Below are 22,229 nucleotides of genomic sequence, written 5' to 3'. Positions count from 1 at the left end.
TGCTTTTCTGATTCACTAAAGGACAAACAATTACTTCCCAAAGCTATGCTTTCAAACTTTCACATGGCCAATTGAAAAATCCCTGATTTCTCAAAACCAGTAGTTTTGATGTGCATGATGACATGGGACTGAAATGCTCGTTTGAGGTTTCCCCAGGAAAAATAAATCCTTTTGCACACGGGTTACCTTTGGTTTCAGGGCTTATTTCGGAGAGCAAATTACAAGATACTGATGTGGTTCTGAACTCTTCTGTTTTCATTGCAAATGTGCTCAAGTTTAGGGATTAAGTATGGGTTTTGTGGCAGCTGTCTGCCAACTGCAGGAGCGTGTGGCCTTGTAAGGAGTTTAGAGCAAGGAGAGCCTAAAACTGTTTTGGAAAGGAGAGATATCAGGTCCCTTTTCTGGCTTATATACATCTGTTTGCACCGGGCTCACGACTGCAGAATCCTGCATGAGGACCAGGGGAGTATAAAGACAAGATCTGAGTGCACATTTCTGCCACTCTCTCCACGTTTTTGAACGTGTTGTAGAAATCATACCCTGTTTTCATTTCTCCCTCCTCCCTCTCCCTGGCTCCCCTCTTCCCTTCTTTCCCCCCTTGCTTTTAAAAGTGTGGTTTGTTTCAGGAGCTGTAATCTCTTTATTGTTCATCTTGCTGAAAAGCACCTCGGCCTGCGCAATGAACCAGGGGCTGTTTCTCATTCCATCTCCAATAAATTTCCTGTTTGCCTGGATTCTGGGTTATTCACTCTGCTGCTAACGGAGGCAATTAGGCTGCTGAGAACTCCTTGCAGCTGAGCTCTGCCAGGCTGGCACTCGGGGCCGTCTGTCAGCCACAAAGGCTTTCCCCTTTACTGGCAATGACATAATTTGTGCATTTTTCAAAGACGTTTCCTCCTGGTTCAGATTTCCCATCTTCTGAATTTAGCTTCTTGTCCTTATTTTGTTTTTTAACTCATGCATCTCACATTACGACGCCAAAGCAATCTTGAGCATTGCCTTTGCTTGCGTGTTTGCGTAGGAAACTGTCGCCCAGGACAGAGAGGAGGGTGGGAAGGAATCTACAAGTTCTTCCTTCTGGTGGAATAGAAAACCTTACCCTTCTCTACAGCCTTTGTATTTGGTCCTCTTCAAGATACTGGGTTAACACCAGCCAAGATGCGTTCATTGCATACATTGTGCGGAGTGTTTCTCGTCTTCAGCACGGTGAAGCTTGTGGTTTAGAGGGTATTATTTGCTTATCCATAAGTGACAACTCCTAGCTGCTGGGTTGGCTCTGAAGATCCCTTCCCTAAGGACAGGCGTGTTGTCCCCTCCTCTTCACTTACTGTACTTGATTTCTGCTTTCCTCTAGCAGAGGATCTGGCCTCTGCTTCCTGGCCTCTGTTTGTTGTTTGTTTGTACTGGGTTGTTTTGGTTTTTTTTTTTTGGCAACTTTACTGCAGTACTTTCCTTGTCCTGTCCAAGTTAACAGTGACATTTGGTCTTGACCTCTTTGATTCATGAATACAACTTGCTGTCTTATCAGCACATCTCTGGAGCTGTACGTGGTCCCCCTCTTCCTACCAAATCACAGTGTGGATGGGTCGGAAGAGACCCCAAAGTCCCCCAGGACCCCCCCCTTGCCATGGGCTGGCTGCCTCCCCAGCTCAGGATGCTCAGGGGCCATCTATGAGCTGGGGAACCTCAAGGGATGGGGCACCCACAGCTCTGGCCAGTAGTGCCAGGCCCTTACTACCTACAGATGTCTCATAAAGCGTTATCATATCAAATGCAGCAGCATGAGTAGTGCCTGCAGTTGCTGATAACTTTCTCATGTTTCAGGTTCAGTTAAAGCGTACCAGAGATGCGGAGCTGCTGTTGGCATTTGGGCATGGAAATCAATATAATGCTGCTCCCAAATGATTTTCTGGAAATAAATTCATTGCAATCTGCCACACAGATGCAGTATTCCTTTCCTTGGTTGTCTCAGTTTCTGGTTATTGCATAGAGACACCCAGCACTAAAGGGGCTGTTCAGTTGGATTAGTTTTTTTCTGGTCTGGACACGTGTAGGAAGTGGGGAATTGGTGCATATCTATAGAGGTAAACTTTAGAAAAGAACATGTGAAAGTGAATATATTTTTTGAATAATCCAGTAAGCCTTTCATCTTATTTTGTTAGTTTGTTTTAAAGCTAGCCTTTGAACACAGACATCTCCTGGATGCCCTATGTGCTTTCTGTACCTGCGTATGGGAGCTGTTGAATCACGGCCTGAACCACTGATGGATCACCTGAGGTGAGCACTGAGGCAGCTGCAGGAGCACAGGTGAAGGTGATGCACTGTGTGAGCAGAAGGGGTGCAGTCTGGCTGCACCTCTCCCAGACCCCATTTAAGGGCTGACCACCACTGGGGAAGGGTCTCTTGTTGGAGATCCCTTCCCTGTGGAGTTTTGGGCAAGCTTTGACCATCTGCACCAGGTGAGCCTTTCTTTATTTACTGGTTGTCTGTATACCATCCTGATAAGCCTTACAAAATATAACATCCAGCTCAGTTATTTCCTGTGGATATTATTCTTTTGGGTTATTCATGCTACAGCCTGCTTGTTCCTTACTGACACCGGCAGCAGTGTCGTGCCAGTGTCAAATCACATGGCCACCAATGGTGAGGTTTTCGGTCGTGGCTTTTGCAAAGAATTTCCTGAGCTGTGTCTCTCTCACAGAGTTCTGCAGACATTCTGATTTCAAGAGTGCATTTTGCCTCAAAAATGAGAAGCCATCAGCACTTCTGGGATCTGCACAGGGACGGTGGCTGCGAACTTGTAAAGCGACTCGTTCAGCTGAGCACCCAAGGAACAAAGCGACTTGACTCACTGCTTATATTTAGTATCATTACCTACTGCGTTAGGTTCTGTTTAATTCTGTTTCTGTTCAGGAAGGTTAACAGGGAAAACGCCCAGCAGAAAGCATTTGTGTGCTTATCAGAGGGCAAACGCATGGAAAACATCGGGTCAGCGTGCTGGGTGTCAGCCTTTTTTAAAGAGCACATGGAAGGAGGAGCGTTCAGGGCTGGGGAGAGGATGCCCTTCCTTTTTGGTGAAGCCTGTAGCATTGGAGATGTTTGTGGATCCTCAGTTCAAATGTGAGGTGAAATCACAACGCCCTCGTGGTTTCTTGGTTCAGTAGCTATGAGATCCTAAACTTAGCAAGGGGGTAGTGCTCTTAGTTCTCCCCATTCCCATCTCTGCTGACGTTATGGTGTTAGTTGATCCCAGAAACTTCTTCCTGGGGTCAAGCTGCCAGATGGTTCTTCTTATGTGACCTCAGCTAAACACCCCATCCAGGACCATTTCTTTTTTCTTTATGACGTGTCAGAAAGCAGCAGGGCAGCTATCATATTTTTCCCTATACGAAGACAAGAAGGAATTTGAGTTCTCAGAGCACAGCTGCTGGAAGCAGTGCTCTTTTCTTCCCTGGCTGCCAGGCTGTCTCATCCTGGGGCTTGTTATGGTTACTGCACCTTCAGAGCCAGGCTGAGTGCAGGCTGCCTGGGTACCCAATGTGATAGCTCTGTAGGATGCTGCCAGGCTGCGCAGAGTCTTGTGGTGTCTCCTGAGATTTCCCCTGATAATGGCATCACCCTGCCGAGGAATCCCTGTTAATATTCATGTGGTAATTGTTTCAGCACTTGGCAGGGGTGAGGGCGTTAATGTGAAGCCTCCTTCGGCTGGCATGTCTGAAGGAATGATTTGTGTGTAGTGCTGTCCCAGCGTTATCATTACATCTGAACTAGGAAATTCTGGATGTCTTTTTGTCTGTGTACACATAAAACACTCGTGTTAGGGCAGCGAGTTGTGCTGGACTCCACGAACCATTCATTTTCTTCTGTACAGATCTCTTTTCCAAACGAGGACAGGCTGTTGCATGAATTTCTTGATACTCAGGTGCTGCTTTCCCTGCGTGGTGTTATTGCTGGACTCAAGGTGAGCTGCTGGACCTCCTCTAGGCCTGCCCAAATGATCGAGGTGGTCCTGCAAGGTCCTGGGGTGCACATAGGGCTGTGCAACCAGGCACTGCTCTCTCGCATGGTATGGATCCACATTGGTGCAGTGGGAGCTCCAAGCCCAAATGCGGGCTCCCTTTTCATTGCTTGAGATTGTGAATTGGTTTTGAATCCAAACGTTAGAGGTGGAGGTTGACCACAGGGCCCACGTAAATGACGTGCAGGGGACAGCCTGTCTTTTCTGACCCTGCTCCTTCAGTCCTGCATTCTGTGCCTTCTGGGATAGCAGCAATTTAATTTTACTTGATGTGCATGGCACGATTTGAGAATTCAGTTTGCTGTGGAAGACGGGATGGGAAGAGCTGGTCTGTGGGACGGTAACAAGGACACCTGTTGAATAGTTGCACGTATTCAGTGTTCCAGCTTAGGCAGAAGAAAGCTTTCTATTACAGCGATCTTGGATAGGGAAATAAAAATAGCACACAGCTCTCTGAAAAGGCATGAGGTGGCAGCCCTTTCAGAAAGGATCTTTTTATCATTTTGGAGCAAAGAACTGCCAAGCCATTGGCTTTCTCTTTGCTCAGCCCCTTGCTGGCTATTGTGTCTTTTTGTCTGAGAAATCAGACCGCTGTTGGGCATTATTTCATTTGTGTTACCCACAGAGATGCTCGCTGGAGAGCTGCTGCAGTGCTTTTGCTCCTCTTGGCAGGAGCAGTGGGGGCTATGGGATGCGGGGTAGTGGTGCGTGCCCAGAGCTGGGAGCTGTTGCAGGTTGAACCCTGCAAATGGGTGTTGCAAGCCAATTGAAGGCTGAAGGAGCCTGGAGCTGTGTGGGTGAGAGGGACTTCTCTCAAGCACAAGCAGACTGCTTTTAAACATCACAAAGGATGGCACTGCCTTCTGCCTCATCCCTGTGTGTTCCTGCTGCCATCTGCCATCGCTGCTGGTGGCTGCCGATGGCTGGTTTGGGATCAGAACTGGAATTGCAACCACTGGCTCTGATGTGGACCCAGGCTCAGTATCCCTGCCCTGTGCACCCATGGGAGCCAGTGGTGCTTTCCTGGATGCTTGTTTTGGCATCTGCCTTTCCTTCTTTGCCTTCTGGAGTGATGCAAAGCCTCTCGTCCTGGCGCTCAGCTTACGAGGTGCTTTGTGCTGAAAACGAGGAGGCTCTCCAGAGGAGGAAGCAGTATCTACTTGAGTTATTCTATCATGACAATGGCTTCCGAATTTGCCTAATGTCAAAGTAAGGTTTAATCTGACGGGAAGATGTTTGTGTATTTAAAATAGTTACTCCTAGCTGAGGCCACTCCCTGCTTTTGTCTTTCCCTGCCGGACTTTTCAGCTTTGCTTGGCTAACATGCACTGCTTGTTTACACCAGAGATACTGGAGCATGAAGAAGGAAGTCGGTACGTTTAGCACTGATTCAGTTCCAAGCTTCCTGTGCGTGTGCACACACGTGTGTGTGTGTGTGTGCAGGGAATTTGCAGCCTCCTCCATCCAGAGCCTGTGCAACCTCCACAGAAGCAACAGCAGGACCGGTGTGGGCTGACGCAGGGGCTGGATGCTGGCGGCTTTTTTAAGCTCTTCCACCCAGTTTGGTTTGGAGCAGGTTTAGACAACAACGGGTAAACATTCCGGTATGGCGAGCCTGGTGAGGAAGATGCTAGTGCAGACAAAGCCATGGAGCGGTGAGTAGGAGAAACCTCTTGCTTGATGGAAAAGATAACTGAGCAGAAAGCGTTCCTGTAGATGCCTACAAGAAGAAATGCAGAAGCAGGCAGAGAGCTTTTTGGGTTTTGTTGTTAGATTCATCTCCCATTTCCAGTGTGCTTGAAAACATCAAGAACTTTGTCCGTGGAGAATGAAGCGATGAGAGGAGCATGCTGGCCACTGGGCAGACTCACTGCTAAGCCCATTCCTCAGCCTGCCCAGGATATCTGCCTTGGCTTTTGGCTTCGCGACAGCAGCCGTCCGTGGACGTGGGATGGCTTTTTATTTCAGGGTTTTCATTTGTTGCTAACTGGTTTTTGCACTGTTACAGAAATCGCTGCATATTTGGGATATTAAAATATTCCAGTAGCAGCAGCAGCCTGTGCCTGGGGTTTTTCATTTACATTTACAGTGTTTGTTCAACTCTTAATTGTGCAAATTAGAATAATTGTGGAGCTTGATTATATGTGGAGCTGGTGAGTGTTTTTAAGAGGCTGCCTTGGGAATTTCTTGTTGGATGTGTGTCTTGTCTGGTGTAGGTGTCCTTTCTACACACGGTGCAAAGCAAGCATCAGAACTGCCCTGTGTATCCAAGGGAATCCATGTGTAATAGGGTAGAAATCTGTGCAGTGAATGGGAAACCAGGATACCCTGGGGGGGTTGTTCTCCTGGTGGGGGGCAGGGAGAATGCCCCATGGTGATGGTAGGAGGTCTCAAGCTGAGCCAGGTGAGCTCGGCTGTGTGCAGGTGCCAGTTTTCTGTGTATGAGCCCCAGTGAATGGTTATTCTTGGAAAACTGGGCTTGTGTGTGAATTCCTCACTGCTGTTATTCTCTCATCAAGTTGCAGTTTGTTTGGTGCTTATGGAGAGGAGGATGCAGACACAGACCTAAGCAGCTTGTAGCCCAAGTCTGCTTGTCTTAGAAAACCATGAATTCTCTGCCTCTAGGAGAAGCAAAGTTGTCAACTGAAGCTGAGTAACCTCCTTTGATTGTGTTTTGACAGACATTAGACCAAAAATGGAGAACTAAAACAGAGATCTCTCTGATCTCATGACAGATAACCTGGGTCTTGGAGTGGATCAACCAACCTTCGTGAAAAGCAGCAGAATTGAAATAAATATAGATTTCTTCCCTTGTTTCAGAGAGGAGGAGACTGCAGTGATTGCAATTGAAATCTCACTTGACAAAAATGCTTCTGAGAATTAATTGAGAGAGCTTCTTCTGTAGAGAAGTCCAGCAGCTATTAAACGAATAGAGCAAACATTTACCTTGCATGGATTTCTCCAAGCAGTTGTAGCCCATCGATGTTTAAAAGAGCAATTCTTTGATGACACAAGTATAGCCAATGGGGAAATGTGTAATAAACATCGGCTGGGTAACTTTCTGCATCATTTCAGAGTCCCTGGAGAGGCTTTTCAGACTTAAATCTCATTATTTACACTGTGGGGATGTGTGTTAAATAGGTTTTGGAAATAGGCTCAGGATGTTAGGGTGCAGGGAATGATACGAAGTGCAGCTGCTTGGAGACTGTTTCTGGGGGGGATGTACTTGTGGGAAAGACATTTGGATAGGGCACGTGCCTCCAGGCACCCCACGTGAAGGTGTGTGCTTGGGGCCAGCGTGGTTCCTGCATTTGGGGCTACAGGATAGCCACAGGCTCTGGTTAGGTGTTTAAGGTTGGTTGTGGGAAGGAAGTCGTGAGCTCTCCTTGTAGCGGTGGTGGAACCGAACGTCGTAAGGTTTGGATCTTTATTTAAAAGAGAGAGGTTATACGAAGGGAAGGTCAAAGAAGACAAATGGCCTTTTGCCAGCGTAGCAAATGATGTTGTATTTCTCTCTCCTCTCCTGAGATCCCCGTTACTTTTAAAACGCTGTTTAATTTGGCTGTCTGCTAGTCTACCACTGCGGGAGAAAACACACGTGACGGATTGGATTTGAGGTGAAGCAAAAACAGCCTGAGCCAAGGAGGCATCTAAGCAAACTGAAATTGGCTCTTTGACATTGCTGTTTGCATTGTGAAATATAAAATGACAAATGGTATGGAAAACACCAAGTGTTCAACAACAGCCAAGTAACAAAGGCTTGCAGAGAAGCCCTTAGCTAAGCAGTAGCCTTTGTTTTCTAACTATGGGCTGTATTTCTTTTTAATTAATGCGTGCAGTGACACCTGTGAGTTGAGCTGCATCACTACAAAAGCTGTGTGAGGTGACACGGGATGCAGGAAGGTGTTCAGGGGGAGTTAAAGTTGTCACATCAAAGCTCTCAAATAGCGAAAAGCAGCAGCCTTAATGGCTGCACCATCACACTGTGACTTTCTGTGGCAGGTGGATAATGACAGTCGGACAGAAATCTCAGCTAGTTCAGAGGAATGTTCAGGTACAAGGAACGTCTTTTATCTGAGAATGCCGCAGATAATAAATCAGGGGCCTGTACGGTAAGAGGCCGTACGTGGAACAGTACAGATTTTAAAGGCAATCTGCACAAAGTTGCTGTATTGCAACCCTGTGGCCAGGTGAGCTTCAGCCTTCATTTCATCACCTGAGTGCAGTGACATTTCTGCTGCCGTTCAGTTGAGTGTGCTGCTGAGCATTTTTACCACCAGAAGCATCCTGTGTAATGGAAATCCTGCAGCACAGGTGCCAGGAGGATTCCAAGTCTGGCTTAAATTTATTAACACTGTATTCTTCCTTGGAATCCCATTTTTAGAAGCAATATAAATGTGGCACGATGTCGTGTGCTCATTTTTCTTACATCAGCCTAGCGCAGAGTGCTGTGTGTTGTTTCCTCTGTGCACAGAGGGTTGCGGTAGGGAGAGGAAACCAGGCACTGTTAAGCATGCAGAATCTTAAATGGAATGTTTAAATTTGTACTTAAGCTATCTACTTTTTTCCAAAAAGCATTTAATTGTATTGAAAATATAAAAAACTTACTCAGCCTCTGGAAAGGAAAGTGGTCGTAGGAAATCTTTTTAATTTCTGATATCACTTGTTCGTGAAGATACCTTCTGTGACAAGCACAGCTCCTGTTCTTTGTGTCTCTGGATCTGCTCCTCTCTACAGATAACCACGAGGCTGTGACAAAGCAGGTGTCTCTTTGTTCAGCTTTCTGAATCTTCCCGTGCTCTACTCCTACAGTTGGAAGGATATTTCTGACACCAAGCGTGTTGTGTGGCTCTTTTCCCTTCCCCACTGCTACCTCTGTGTAAATAAATGCCAACTATTGCCAGTGGTGTACAGGCTGCGAGCGTTCAGGTTCCTGTGTCCAGGTTTTTGGCTGTTACCCTGATTAAATTTGCAATCCTGAGGGTTGTTATCAGATAACAGCAAGGGAGGGAATTCGTTTTGAAAATGAGATTTCCAATCTTAGTGTAGGGCCTGAGAGGGAGAGAGCAAATGAGGTGGTAGCTGAGGTATAGAAGGAAGAGGAAATTTAAACTTTGAGTTAATACTGAAAGTTGCTTTGGGGCGGAAAGTTATAATTAGGCAAGTCAAAAATACAAACATACGTCAGTGATTAATTTCCTGCTTGTGCCTCTCGTCTTTAGAGCATAAAAGCGCCGGTCTGAATCTTTTGACATTGCCAATTGATTTCTGGGACAATTGCGGGCAGTGGCAAGGCTCTTCCCCGAGCTAAATTTCACTTTTTCCAGAGCAAGGGCTCAGAAATAACCACTCGTGTGAAATTGCAGCTTTCTAGCTGTCAGATTTCATGAGCTCTACAGAAATGGTCCATTTGGCACAGCCGGGTAATGGTGACAGTGGCAAAGCTGCGGCTGAATGTCCTTACTGCTTTTTAACTGTGCTTGGACCCCTGCAGCTAGGAGCAGAGATAATATGTACCTCTGCTTCTTCCTCCTCTGCTCTTCCCCTTCCTCCCTATCGTGTGCCACGTTTCATGGCTCTGCAGTTCTGAGCTTTAAATACAAGTTTATTCCCTCATTTTCTTTTGTGAGGGATTGTGTTGCATGCCCCTAATCTCTTCTGTGTTGCCTCGTTGGTTTTCATTCTGCTTAATTTTCCCAGTTGTACAGTTCGTGGCAATTGGCTTCAGTTATTTTAGTGGGAATCCTATTGTATCACATTTAATAATAGAAAAAGGATGTGAGAGCAGGGTGTTTTTTCCTTGCCAGAATTACCCTGAAGTTGCCACCTTCTGGTTCATTCAGAAATTCCCTTAACGACGCAGTGCAAAATGTAAGAGGTCTTAATGGCAAAGGAGCTGATGCTCTCCTTTTATATTGCTTTCATTGCTAGCTTTAAAAGGAGTGAAAAAGAGGAAGTGTGAATCGGTGTTAGACTAGGTTGGTTGTATTTCTTCTGCTTCGTGCTGTCTATTGAATTATAGTTCATTTGATATTCTGCAGCCGTGATCTTAAGGAGGACCTTTAAAAATGGGCTGAAATCAAAGATGCATATGGTTGAATGCTCCCGTTAGTTTCAGCAATACAGAATCTCTCCAATTCCCTCTGGGTTGGAATGGAATGGATATGAGCTGTTCAGCTGTGAGAAATGCGGCGAAGGCAACAGAAAAGGCCCTTTGGTTTGATCCATGTGTCGATTGTGTTTGATAGCTCTTACATGGGAAGGGGGGAGAAATAACAGAGGGAAATAACAGAGGCAGAGGGATAGAGGGTAAATGGGAAACTCTTTGTATCTAAATTTCATAGAATCACAGAATGGTTGGGTTGGAAGGGAGCCCAAAGCCTCCCACCCCATCCCTTGGCCTGTTGCACCTCCAGGATTGGGGTACCCACAGCTCTGGGCAGCACTGCCAGCAGATCACCACCCTAATTTCCACCCAGACCACCAAAACACACTAAATTGGACATACGTGCTCAGCTCTGAATCTCAATGATTTGGCAGGGAACGTGAATTGATGAGTTATGCTTTGTTCAGACGTACAAAAGCTTACAAACTGATTTGGGTTTTTTTGGGGGGAAGGTGTGGGAAATCTTACGAGTACATAGTGAACCCTGTTACCTGTCTTTGGGAACGTGCTCTTCTTGGCTGGTTGGTGAGCATCCTCCTGTGCATGGAACAAAGTAAGAAAACACAGAAAAAAAGAGCTCAGATATTCTGTGCACAGGAAATAGTGTCCCAGAAAGGAAAGACAAAGAAACTCAAACGAGAGCTTGTTAGATTTAAAGTTATTCACACAAGTGTAGAAGGGTTATTTTAAATTTAAAAAATAAAACCTTTCCTAAGCATTGAGTCAATGGTGCATTTACTGAAGGATTGTAGATATGTAGAGCATAATTGGCTGTTTTGAAGCACTTCTGTAGTGGAAATGCTGCCATGGCCTGAAGCAGAGACAGAGCACCTGGTGGGAAGGCAGAGCCAATGTGGGGGAGCTCAGGTGTATGCAATGCACCTGAGTGACCAGAAGGGGTGGAGTCAGGATCCACCCCTTCCCAGACCTCATTTAAGGGTTGGCAGTGGAATTTAGGGTATCTTGCTAGAGATCCCTGCCTACCTGAGACCTTCTGGAGGTAAACAGTTTCTTTTATTTCTCTGCTTACAGCTGTTGCATTTGAGCAAGCCCTTGCTTGCTGCAGCTTTGGACCTTGCTGCTCTGCTGTCACTGCTGTGCTTGCCATCACATTACATCTTTGGCATCAAGAATTTATCACGGATGTGTGATACAGTCTCTAATTTTTGGGTTGTGGGATGGAGCAAGTCTGTTAGAACCGGGGTCCCAAACATTGATGAGGCTCCTGACTTCTCCTGGTTACCTTGTTGTGTCTGGTGGGTGAATACATCCCTGTTTGCAGACGTTCATGAAGTTGTGAATGTAACAAGCTAGGCCCTGAGTCATCTTACTAGTGAAATAAGTAAGCCTTCTAAAGCTCTTTGTTGAGAAAGCAAACACTGATGCTGGTAGCAAACTGGACCTGAACATGCCCTGTTCAAGTTCTCATGCCCATTAGTTGTGAGGGAGAAGCTGAGAAAAAGATTTGACAGTTTTGGTTAAAACACTAATACGTGTATTAAAAAGAGTAAAAAACAAAACAGCAACAAAAAAAAAATAGCCCAAGACTTATTAAACTCTAAAGGTGATTTGTTGAGGATTATCCTTATTTTTAATTGCAGGAAATTATGTTCCTTGGGGGTTTATATTTTAAGAAGATAAGCTCTGATTTATCACTGATATATAGTTTTTTCCTCCTCTGTCCCATAGTTTATTCTATAGTAATCCCCAGTTTTCTTCTGTCAGGCTTTTTCATTATTATTATTACTTTTTTTAGTCTGCTGAGAAAATAAAAGGACTTGGTAAGCCTGATGGTTTTTTAGATGACAGGAACTTGCTTTTGCTTTGGTCTCTACATGTGTTTATGCAGAAAAGTGATTTTTGGCCAGCGCTGGTGGAATTTGTGCCAATTGCATGGTGGGAAAACCATGCAACTTCCCCCTGAGCCAGGAGCTGTGTCTCAGCCCAGTGCCACCAGCAGGACCCAGTGGCACAGGCTGCCTGGGGAGTGGTGGCATCACTGTCCCTGGTGGTGTTATAGAATTGTGGAGATGTGGTCAGTGGGCATGGTAGGGATGGGTTGGGCTCGGGAGTCACCAGGAGTCACTTGTGTCCAGCTAGGTTGCATTTTATGACCCTCCCAAGGTCAGGATGGTGCTCACCCCATGCCTTAAGCTGTGGTGGTGGCTGTAGGGCCCTGGGAAGAGGTGTGTCACTGACCCTGAGGTCCAAGCTGGATGTTCCTCTGCTTTAAAAATAAAAAGGATGTATTGAACTGGAATAGGAAGTTGTGTGCTGTCCGGGCAGTATAGCCAAACTTGTACCAAGCTGATGTACAGCTTTATCTCTATTTGTGGCATTCCTGTGAGATCTGATGTTGGCATTATCCTGCTACAAAGCGAGGAGGGGACAGGAAGCAAAGGCCTTGCATTTAATCTGACATGCCAGTGGTGGGAATACCAAACTGGGAGGATTTCCTGGCTCTTCTTGTCCTTTTGGAAAGGAGAAAACAGGACTTGACAACAAAAAAGCCCTTGTTCTCCCCGCCTCTTCCCATGCTGCTCCCTGCCATGTCTGTGCTCATCACCCACCCGGGCAGGATGTTTCCAGGCTGCTTTTTGAAGATCTTTATAAATAAGTTGAGCACTGTAAGGTTTCGTTGTGGGTTTTCTTTTGATTGTTTTTCCCCAAATGATTTCTTTACTGTAAGTCGTAGTATAATTGATCCACGTGTGGCAACCTGCGTCTAGCAGTGGAAGTCACGAATGGTTTTGGCTTGCACTGCACGAGGAGTGGAGAAGGAATGGCTTGACAGTAATGTGAGCACTGACAGCTGTGTAGTGAAACATAAGAATCATAATAACGTGAGTTAGTTTTAACTTGTTCTGAAGCAATAAGAATAGATGTGCTGTGTAACCTTTATGGACTATAATAGAGTGGGAATAGCAGGCAAAGATACCTCTCTAGCCTCATTCTGCCCAGCTGCAGCATGGGCTTAAAGTAACTGGAAAAAGATAAGCCTGTGTGAATTAATGCAGCATTAATTTCTGCATCGTGATGACAAAACACAGCTAGTAACGTTCTAAAAATATAACCCTGACTCAAAGAACTTTCTCCTTTTCCCCCCTCGTTCCCCCTCATTTCCTGCTTGGACACCCGAAGCCTGAAACTCGGTAGAGTTTTTGAATGGGATTTTTATTATTATTTTTTTTCCCATGCCTTCGTTTAAAAATAATAAAAATAAATAAAAAGATGGCTGTCTCCAAGGCTGTGACTCAGTGCTGTGGTGCCTATCTGCCTCGTGTCAGGGACTCGGGCTGCCTGTGGGAAGCAGAATACGTGCATACCCGAGGCGTGATGCAAGATTTGAAATTGCCCCAAGCTCACTCGGAGCATCGCATGTGCAGCTTGTGCTGTGTCTGGCAGCCAGAGAACCCCCAACCCCCCCTTCCCTGCATCACAGGGCCTCCCCCAGCTGCACAGGCATTCGTGTAATGAGGTACATGATAAACAGGGGGAGGCTGTCACATTCTGAAACGCCGCTGTAGTTGGTTTTGGGGGGCAGGGGGGGTGTTTCTTGTCTTCAAAGCCTATCTTTAGATTTGGCAATGAGATTTATCGCAACAATCGGGGCATTGTTGGAACGAGGTCACCGATGTGTGTGTGTTTATCTCTGCTGAGCTGGATTGCTTATTTGAAGTAGAAATACCTCTGAAAATATTATGTGGAGCTATTGAAAGCTCGCGTACTCCGCTCCTGCAGCGCGTGGTCTTTATTAGAAAATAGCTGCAATTATTCACGTTCAGTTTTGCAGATTTAAGTCCTGGGAGATTTAAACATAAAACAGTGGAGATTTGATTACATCCTGGTTTTATGTCTGACTGCTATACGAGTGTTCCGTATGTGTAAATCTTTTTATGAAGCATGGGCTGTAATACATTACTAACTGGAGATCTGCAGCTGCCTGCATGGCATTTGTACTTGGGATACACGTGCTTGTTAGCTCAGTCTGCCTTCAGTGGCTGCTCATGGAGTTATAGAAACCAGCCAAGCTTTGTGTTTTATTTACAGCAAATATTTGCTTTCTGAGTAGACGGTTTGAAACTTCAGGATACAGTTTCAGAGTCGGACTTGATTGTAGGCAAGGATGCTCATCCACTCGGTAAGGATGGAGCGTAGCTTACCAGTAACACCACGTGGTCACAGTAGACACAAGAGGTAATAGCTTGTTTTTAGTGACAAAGTGAGCAAGCACAAGCTGACAGTTTTGCACTTTGTTTTGCTGTTATTAATATATCATCTAGAAGGGTTGTGAGATGGGTGTTACACCACTTCTCCTATAGCTCAAGGAATTCTGCTGCTTAACTTTTAATGCTTGTGTGAGCCGGTTTGGGGCACTGCTTGTGCTCAGTCTGACAGGTAGAAAGAAGGCTGAACGTCAGGGCTGCCATGTGTGGACAGGATGCAATGCTAACCCTTGTCCTCAGCCAACCTATGTTTGGATGCTAGAGCTGATAGGTCATGCTTTTTTTGCAGCAGTCTGCACTGAGGATGTGGTCCTTGACAGTTGTATAAAAATAAAGGGGGAAAGGCTTGAATAAATCTATTTGAGTACAGTTACCAAGACCATTGTTGAGATGTTTATGCCTTAGCATGCCTGAATAATATGATTACTTTTCCTCTTAGCTATGTTAAGGCTGCACTTAGTTTGATTCATGCTGTGACAGCACTGAGTGATGCTGTGCTCTAGTAAAACCCTACTTCAAGGATGCAAGGAAAATGCTTTTTTTTTTTAATCTTGACAAAAATCCTAAACAATTCTAAAAGAACTGGGGGATGGGAAGGCAGATTTGCTTTCTAGGAAGCAGCACCACGAAGAAGGTGAATTAGTGGATTGCTTGTGATGCTTGAGGTGATGCTAGGGCCAACCTATAGGCTTGGGGAAGTGAATGTCAGAGGGTAAGAATGTTTTTTTGGGGGGTAGTTGAAAGACAGTCTTACAGAAGTTATCAGTGATAAAGTTAGTTAATGGTCTTGTCTCCCTTCAGGGGCTGGAATTTATCTGTAGCTCAGAAGGATTTCCTTTCCACCTTAAACCCTGTGTGTGTCAGTGGCTCCCCAGCATGGCACACAGGTAAGCCCAGAGGAGCCAGCCCTGCAGGACAGCTGTCATCCATCACGTAGGGTTTCAGGCTTGCCCACCTCACAGAAACCTGTAGCTGCAGCTCCTTATATTGGAGGCAAGTCCTTACAGTCAGGACCAGTAGATCTTTTTGCTGCTCTTTCTGTGCTGCAGAGTAGCTGCCAGTGTTTGCCTTCAGGTTATATGTTTATTTGCCCCGGCGTGTGTTTCCAAAATACATGGCTGGCTTGGGGTGCTGTTGCTCGCAGCTGTGTGTGGGCTCACTGAGCCCCTGCACACATTTGGCTGGTGTCTACAGGTACGTTTTGATGGCCCTCGAATCTTGGCACGAGCCATGTTTTGTCGGCAACGGCAACAAAGAAGATCGCTAGTGAAATTAAAATCTGGCACCGCCGTTCTACAGGTTTATTCTTGATGTATTGAAATGGGATTTTCTTACTAACTTTCCTTAGCAGCGATCCAGAGCCCAGCATCTCATAAATTTGTACAATCACTCTCTGCTCAATTGTCGGGGGATGTGTCAGCTTCTCATGCCAATCATGAGAGCAGCATGGAGAAAGGAAGGCAGAGGACTTAGGAGTGGGGAGTTGGTATCAGCAGGGCAGTGGCAGAAGTTCTGTCGTGGAGTTAGAGGGCAGAGGTGTTCAGGGCTTTGTCACTACCTTTCTTCAGAAAGGAGTTTTTCCCCCCTTTCCCTCCCAGCCGTGCTGATTTGAGTTGATGGATATCTGTCCTTTGCTTTAGTGAAAGTAAGGATGTGGAAGTGCAGTGTGATGGCAGTACAGCAGTAACAGGGTGCCTCAGCAAGGAGTGTCACAACAGATGATGAAACAGTAGGTGCTCTCTGGTACATAGACGTGCTGGTGTCACTATTTAGCTCATTTGTAGATGGCTCTCAGAGTAGTGCTAGGGAGAGCAACTAGTGTTTTGGGTTTTTTTTCCTCTGGAACAGGTGAGCTTCCTGCACGGTCACTGAGACTCATTTCCAGCTCAAAGCTTTGCCCTCAGGGACTCTAATGTGGACTCAGTAAACTGTGTTCCAGACATACCAATTCCACTCTCAGCAAGCCTCATTCTTCAGGTCACTATAATTCCAAATACTATGAAGGTACCATTTCATTTGCCCTCTAAGGAACTCAGTGCACTAAGCTTGAAGCAGTCAGGTGCATGGGTGCGTGCACTTCCAAGGAGAAATGATGTTCACCTGCAGGAAATGTTTGGGGGGGGGGTGGGAAACAGATGCATGTTGGTGATAGGGGATGGGAAGGGGATGTTAAGTCATTAACTACTAAGCCTTGCATAAACAAAACTTAATAGTTTGAAAAATCTGTGATTTAAAAGGAAGGAAAAAATCTTTCATCTTTTGCTGTGCTGTTTAGCTAAATGTCCAGTTGGATCAACTTGGAGTTTGGTTTTTGCTTTATGCATTGATTACTTCTCCAGTGCAGTGAGCATTGGACTTATTTTTTGAAGGGGAAAGGAGCTAAAGGAATCTAGTCTGAGAAGTCAGGGATGGCTCACCCTCCCAGTTGCTGGTGGAGGATGCAGGGTGTGGTGTGATTCACTTCTCCATGCACTGAAGAACACGTTTGTTGGCTGGCAGTTGAGAGTGTTGCCTAGAGTCTTCTCCAAAATGTTATCTGAACCTCTGTGGCTGTGATTTCACAGAGAGGACTTGGTCAAAGCCCCAAGCATGGGGAATGAGCCTTCAGAGACGGCAGTAGGGTTTGGTGCTTTCTCTTCTTTCATTAGCACTCTGCTCTGCCCCCAGCTCCCCCTCTTGGAAAATATTTTAGAAAATGAGAAGCTGGTAAGTTTGTGCTTGGTCCAAAGCTAATTTTAAATGCAGTAGCTCAATCGTGCAAGGTTTCAATTCATCTTTTTCTCAGAATAAGCTGTACCAAAGATGAACCTGCACGTTACACTTTTGCACGTGCCTTTATTTAAACACAAGACAGCTTTCTGAGCAAGGCAGCATTAAAAGTTAGTGTTTGTCACCAGAGACACATTCTCCCTCCAGCTGCTTGGCAATGCTGCTTTGTTTTTGGTGTTGTCATTGTTGTTATTTTTTAATTGGCTGCTGGTATTTATTAAACACGGGTAGTGTGAGGGATTTCTGAACTCCACGCTGCAGTGCTGTGTAGGATTTTTGGAAAGCTGAATGGTGGAGAGAGGGCTTCCCACGCAGGAGGCCGCTGCCAAAGAATGATCTTCATATGCTCAGTGAAAATGTAATGCCTCTTGTGTCAGTTTTCTGTGAAGTGTTGTTATAAATTTAGGCAAGATTGTTTACCCAATGTAATGCTAAAGCTGGAATACAGTTATATTTCAGTGTTGCCAATCTGCATTTTTGGCATAAATTACTTAGATATCTAGGAACAGCGAAGTATATGCTGTTAAACATGTCAAATCAGATGATTAAATGACTTGATTGTTAGGAAGAAAATAGTAATTTTCTGAAAAAGCTTAATGAATGATGTGGCACAATGAGCTGCAAGCATACCAAAGGTAAAAAAAACACAAGACTTTTCTTGAGAAAATGATCCAGCTGAGGATCACGTTTTTGTGCAGTAAGTAATAAAAGCAGGAGGTATGAGTGAAAAGATTCCAGTGAGTTGACAAGCTCCTTTCTTCCAGTGCAATTATTTTCCCTGCTGGTGGCCGAGTGGGTGGCTCAGCATGGTTAGCAAGGTGATTTCTTTGTGATATGTTGGGGAGCATGGTCAGCTAAGCTGCTGCTCTGAAACAACTCAAGCTTTCACATATGGCCTGAGGATCAAGGAGAAAGTTCCAGCGTGTGGATTACCTTCTTCCAGCTCACGTGGGCACGAGATGCTGAAGCCAAGAGAGGCCAGGTTTAACTGGGTGATGTTGGGTGAGGATAGGTGGAGGCTCTGTTTGGGCTCCGTCTTGGTTATGGATGGTGTGCAGAAGAAAGAAAGGGTCTGGTTTGATTTGGAGCCCAAGCTGAAATATGAGTTAACAGTTTAAAAGGATTGTCTTGTTTGTAGACTAAGCAAACTTGTGTGTCAGTGGCTTTATAATGCGCAAGCCTCGTATACCTTATTTAGAACTGCTTTGAGAAAGACCATTTTGCCCTCTGTGTAGCATGCAGTGGGATCTCTGCTCAGTGAAGGCACTATTTTCTTTGATCAAGAAGCCTGTTCATCTGAGCAATGGCAACAAGAAATCAAAAACGAAATCAGAAGTCGACAGTAAAGACCCTTCTGACATGGTTTGAACTTAAAGCATGGCTTTGATGTTCTTGAGCTCCTCGTTGAGTGCTTATTGAAGCCTGCCTTTTTCTGTGCGAGTCCTCTACAGAACTGCTGCCCGAGTCTGGGCCACGTGGATAAAAAGGATTTAAAGTAGGAGTTAACTCGTAAGGGGCTTTGCCTGGTGCTGTACCCTGTAGGTCTCTGTGCTCTCTCTCTGGAGGTGGGTGGTCTGCATGAGCAATCAGTAGAACCGAAGCTGTGTTGCCAGGAGGTGAAACGGTCTCACTTTTTGGGTTCCTGCAGGATAGGGGTGTGAAGGTGACGCAGGATGAGAGCAGTGCTGTGATCACCACTAGCTGTGTGCAAAGGCTGGTGTCCCACCTCAGCTTTCCTTCTGTCTGCACTGCTGTGAGGCTCAAGTCCTGTGTTAGAATGATGCTGCTGTAACTGCTGGCAAGCTGTCCGGTCTGAGTCATTACTGTTGGTCATACCCAGTCCTCTGATCCAGCGTGGAAGTGCTCTAAAGCCCTGTAGCAGAAGTGGTGCTTTGTGTCAACGCTCAGCTCGGTGGCTGTATTCCAGCAGCAGCAGCAAAGCATGCTGGAAATGTGCAGCAAGCAGATCCCAGGAAGACTTAAGCTACTGCACCGGCTGTCTGTGGTGTCCTCTCCTGCCCTTTTGTGCTCCCAGAAGTTGGTGCAGATGTGCTAGCGGAAACCTTGCCCAAGTCTAGTGGGGCTGACCAGAAACCTACCCCACGTTCTCAGTTTTCTCTGCTGATTATGGCTTGTGCCATTAGAATGAACCACAGCGTCGTCTGTCGGATTTACTTACACTTATTTCTAAAGTTCCATAAAGCCTGTTTTACCAGGCTGACTAATTCAGAGCATTTGTTCAAAGCACTGCTGCTGCTTTTGTGGCCACGGGCTCTATGAGAAAACCAAGATTCACTGCTGAAAGAGGTGACCAAGTAACAGCACAGGTCTAGGCCCTCAGTGCTGTCTTTGCCTCAGTCTTCAGCACCAAGGGCTCCCATGCCTCTGTGCCCTATGACAGGCATCAAGGAGGAGAAAAACTATCAGTAAGAATCAAGTTGGGAATTGTAAGACCTCAACACGAGGGACCCAAGTCCATGGGACCAGATGAGCTGCATCAGAGGGTTTTCAGCAGTTGTCTGCGATCAAAAAACAGGAAAGTGGTCTGCTTGGAGAAGAGCAAGCTAAGCTTTTTCCTGGTGAGTGCTCTATCTCGTTGTGCTGGGAGCACTCTGCCTTGTGCCTCTTGGATCTGAGGGATGGAGGTCTTTGGGTAACTCCACGCTGTGATACTTATACGAAAGTAAGGAAGTTTTGCATCTGCAGCTGTCAGGAATGTACTTTGGCTGATGAATGCTGTGGGAGCTTAAAGGCGAGATCCCATAGTGGGTCAGTTAAGCTTTATTGGTCTGCCAGAGCAGATTATCATTTTATTTAACCAGAGAAGTGGTTTTCATTGTCACTTGATTGCCAAGGGTCTGTCAGCGTTTCCATTATAAACCTCCTATTTTCAGGGATTTTAGTTGACTTGAGATATAAGTGTTCTGGTCTGAAACTTGGCAAGCACAGTCTGAGTTCGCCAGCAGATATTTTCTTTATGAGATTTTAAAATAGTCAGCTGTTTCTTAAATTGTAGAGAAGGCGAGGAGATTTTTTTTTTCCTCTTGGTTAAACAGATAGGACTACTTTTTTCCACTCTCCTTACTCCAACTAGATGTATGAAAGTAAAGCCCTATTCTTTTTTTATTATTAAAAAAAAAAAGCCTTCTATCATGTTTTGTTGGCCAGAGGATCATGCCCCAAAGCTTTTCCAACCTCCGCTTCAGTGTGTGATGGATGAAGTCCCACCCACCCTCTTTCTCCTCCCCTTGACTTATTTTCCTTTGGTGTATTTACACTCTGACTATATTAAGTTGCAGCATTCCTCCTCTGTGCTCCATTCCCCTCCTTCACTCTTTGAAGCTTCCAGCACCCAATTGCGATGACTCTGGGTATTCTGCTCCTCTCTAGAAGGAAACTCTGGGGTGATGTGAAGTTCTTGTGGTAAATATAAACTCTAGGGATCATCTTTACGTTGTGTCTTGCTCTATTTGATGTACAGCACTACTTAACTGTAGAACATAATGTGCATGCTCCTCAGCAGATCATTGCAATTTTAACACTTTGGAGACTTCGTTGTGACTCCAGAGCAGAGTTCTCTTTTTTTTCCCTTTGTTTAACCAAATCTTTCATGTCTACTGAAAAAGAAGTGTGATTGGTGCAGAGCAGCACTGTGGGTTTTCATGGCTGGGCTCTTTTAGTCATTTCCTGAGAGCTCAATGCAGAGCTGCAGCAATGCAGGAAGCAGCAGCAGGCGTAGCGAGGCTGAGCGTGTCGTTGGAGAGTGGCTTGCTGGAGGTGAAGGCTTGTCCTCCTTGCTGAGATGTAGGAATTCCCAGTGCTGGGATTGATGCTCAGGCTCTTCAGGAAGAACCTCTGCTGTCCTTTGGCCAAGGCAGTGAAGATGATGATTTGGACATTAAAATGCTGAGCCGGGAACTGCAGCTATGTGACTTCTGAGTGATAAGGGAAGCAAGTTAAAAGCTGAAATTCAAGAGCTGGAAAATGAGTGCTTTTAAAAAGTATTCTAGCCTCTCTCCGAGGACCTTTAGGAGGTCTTTGTCAGAACAAGATGCTGGCGCCGCTGCCTTGAAGGACTATCATTGGTACCACCAAATGAGAAGCAAGAAGGTGAGCAGACAAACAGCTTTGGACACAGAGAAAGCGCTCAGAGCATACAGGTGGCAAACTCATCCCCGGCTTCCCTGGAGGATAACCAAAAGAGCACGTTCCTGCAGCCTTAGAGGGGAAGGTAATGATCCGAGTCTCATCAAAAGTTCTGCAAGCATGGATGCTAGCAGCGCTGAGGACCTCCACGAAGATCCAACAGAGGTGCTCTTCCACACGAGGACCAGATCGCTGCGTGTTCCCTTCAACCGCTCTCTGTCCGAACCCATGCCGTGCCCTACAAACAGGAATGCCAAGCCCTTTCTGCAGGCGGTGCGCTCTGTGGATTGTGAGCAGCACAGGTACTTCACCCGTGGCATCTTCTCGACTCTCTCAAGTGGCTTTTTGAAGATAATACATCGAAGAGGGGAGCAGCCCCCCAGTGAGCCACCGGAGGAGTGGAAAGCAGACAGTAGTCAAACAGATCCGTGCGCAGGTAATGGGCTCTGTTTTGGGATGTTCTGTTTGTGTTACAGGTGTGGGTCGTGATTTTATGGGTTATATCACAGTTGTCTGAGCCAGTTTTGAACTTTGGTGTTTGTTAATGTGAGGTTTGCAGCTTTCTGCTGTTCTACTTTAAAAAAGACTGGAGAAAAGGCCTTTCCTGATACGGAAGTGGTGTGATGTTTTGGCATGCACTTAAAAACCTGAAGGTCCCTTTAAAACAGATGTCTGTGGAGGAAGCAGAAGCGTTTCTCTCCAAAATGAACTGTGTGTGTGGTGCACACAGTTCTGTGAGCACAGCAGCCTCAGAGGAGTTGTTGTGCACTGATGGATGTATCAAGCCTGCTACTGTAGATGAAGTACTAGGAGGAGAGAGAGGAATAAAGCTGTCTTTTATCTGGTGTGCAAGGCAGTGCAATGGATCTAGTTCCTCATACCAGATTCACAGTTTTGCAGTCAA

At 45.8% G+C, this 22,229-nt stretch overlaps 2 protein-coding genes across 6 annotated transcripts in view; both read left to right on the top strand.

Moving 5' to 3' along the window:
- The window catches only part of RASAL2 (RAS protein activator like 2), a 140,947-nt gene that overhangs the window by 23,512 nt on the left and 95,206 nt on the right, over positions 1 to 22,229 (top strand). The window contains exon 1 of one of the 5 annotated variants that reach the window (XM_065744832.1): positions 5,505 to 5,673. The exons of the other annotated variants lie outside the window; for them this stretch is intronic. Within the exon in view, the coding sequence (XP_065600904.1) occupies positions 5,625 to 5,673 (49 nt within the window). The 5' untranslated portion in view covers positions 5,505 to 5,624. Of the gene's footprint in view, positions 1 to 5,504; positions 5,674 to 22,229 lie in introns of those variants that run through there. 5 annotated transcript variants of the gene reach the window in all.
- On the top strand, positions 20,890 to 22,039 carry LOC136053960 (uncharacterized). Its single transcript, XM_065744965.1, has one exon. The coding sequence runs from the start codon at positions 21,164 to 21,166 to the stop codon at positions 21,812 to 21,814; it is 651 nt and encodes a 216-aa protein (XP_065601037.1). The 5' UTR covers positions 20,890 to 21,163; the 3' UTR covers positions 21,815 to 22,039.

Source organism: Cyrtonyx montezumae, unplaced genomic scaffold (genome assembly GCF_038088225.1).
Source record: "Cyrtonyx montezumae isolate F1298 unplaced genomic scaffold, pur_monq_1.0 scaffold_1, whole genome shotgun sequence".
Classification (NCBI taxonomy): Eukaryota; Metazoa; Chordata; class Aves; order Galliformes; family Odontophoridae; genus Cyrtonyx; species Cyrtonyx montezumae.
This window is presented reverse-complemented; position numbering and strand designations above follow the sequence as displayed.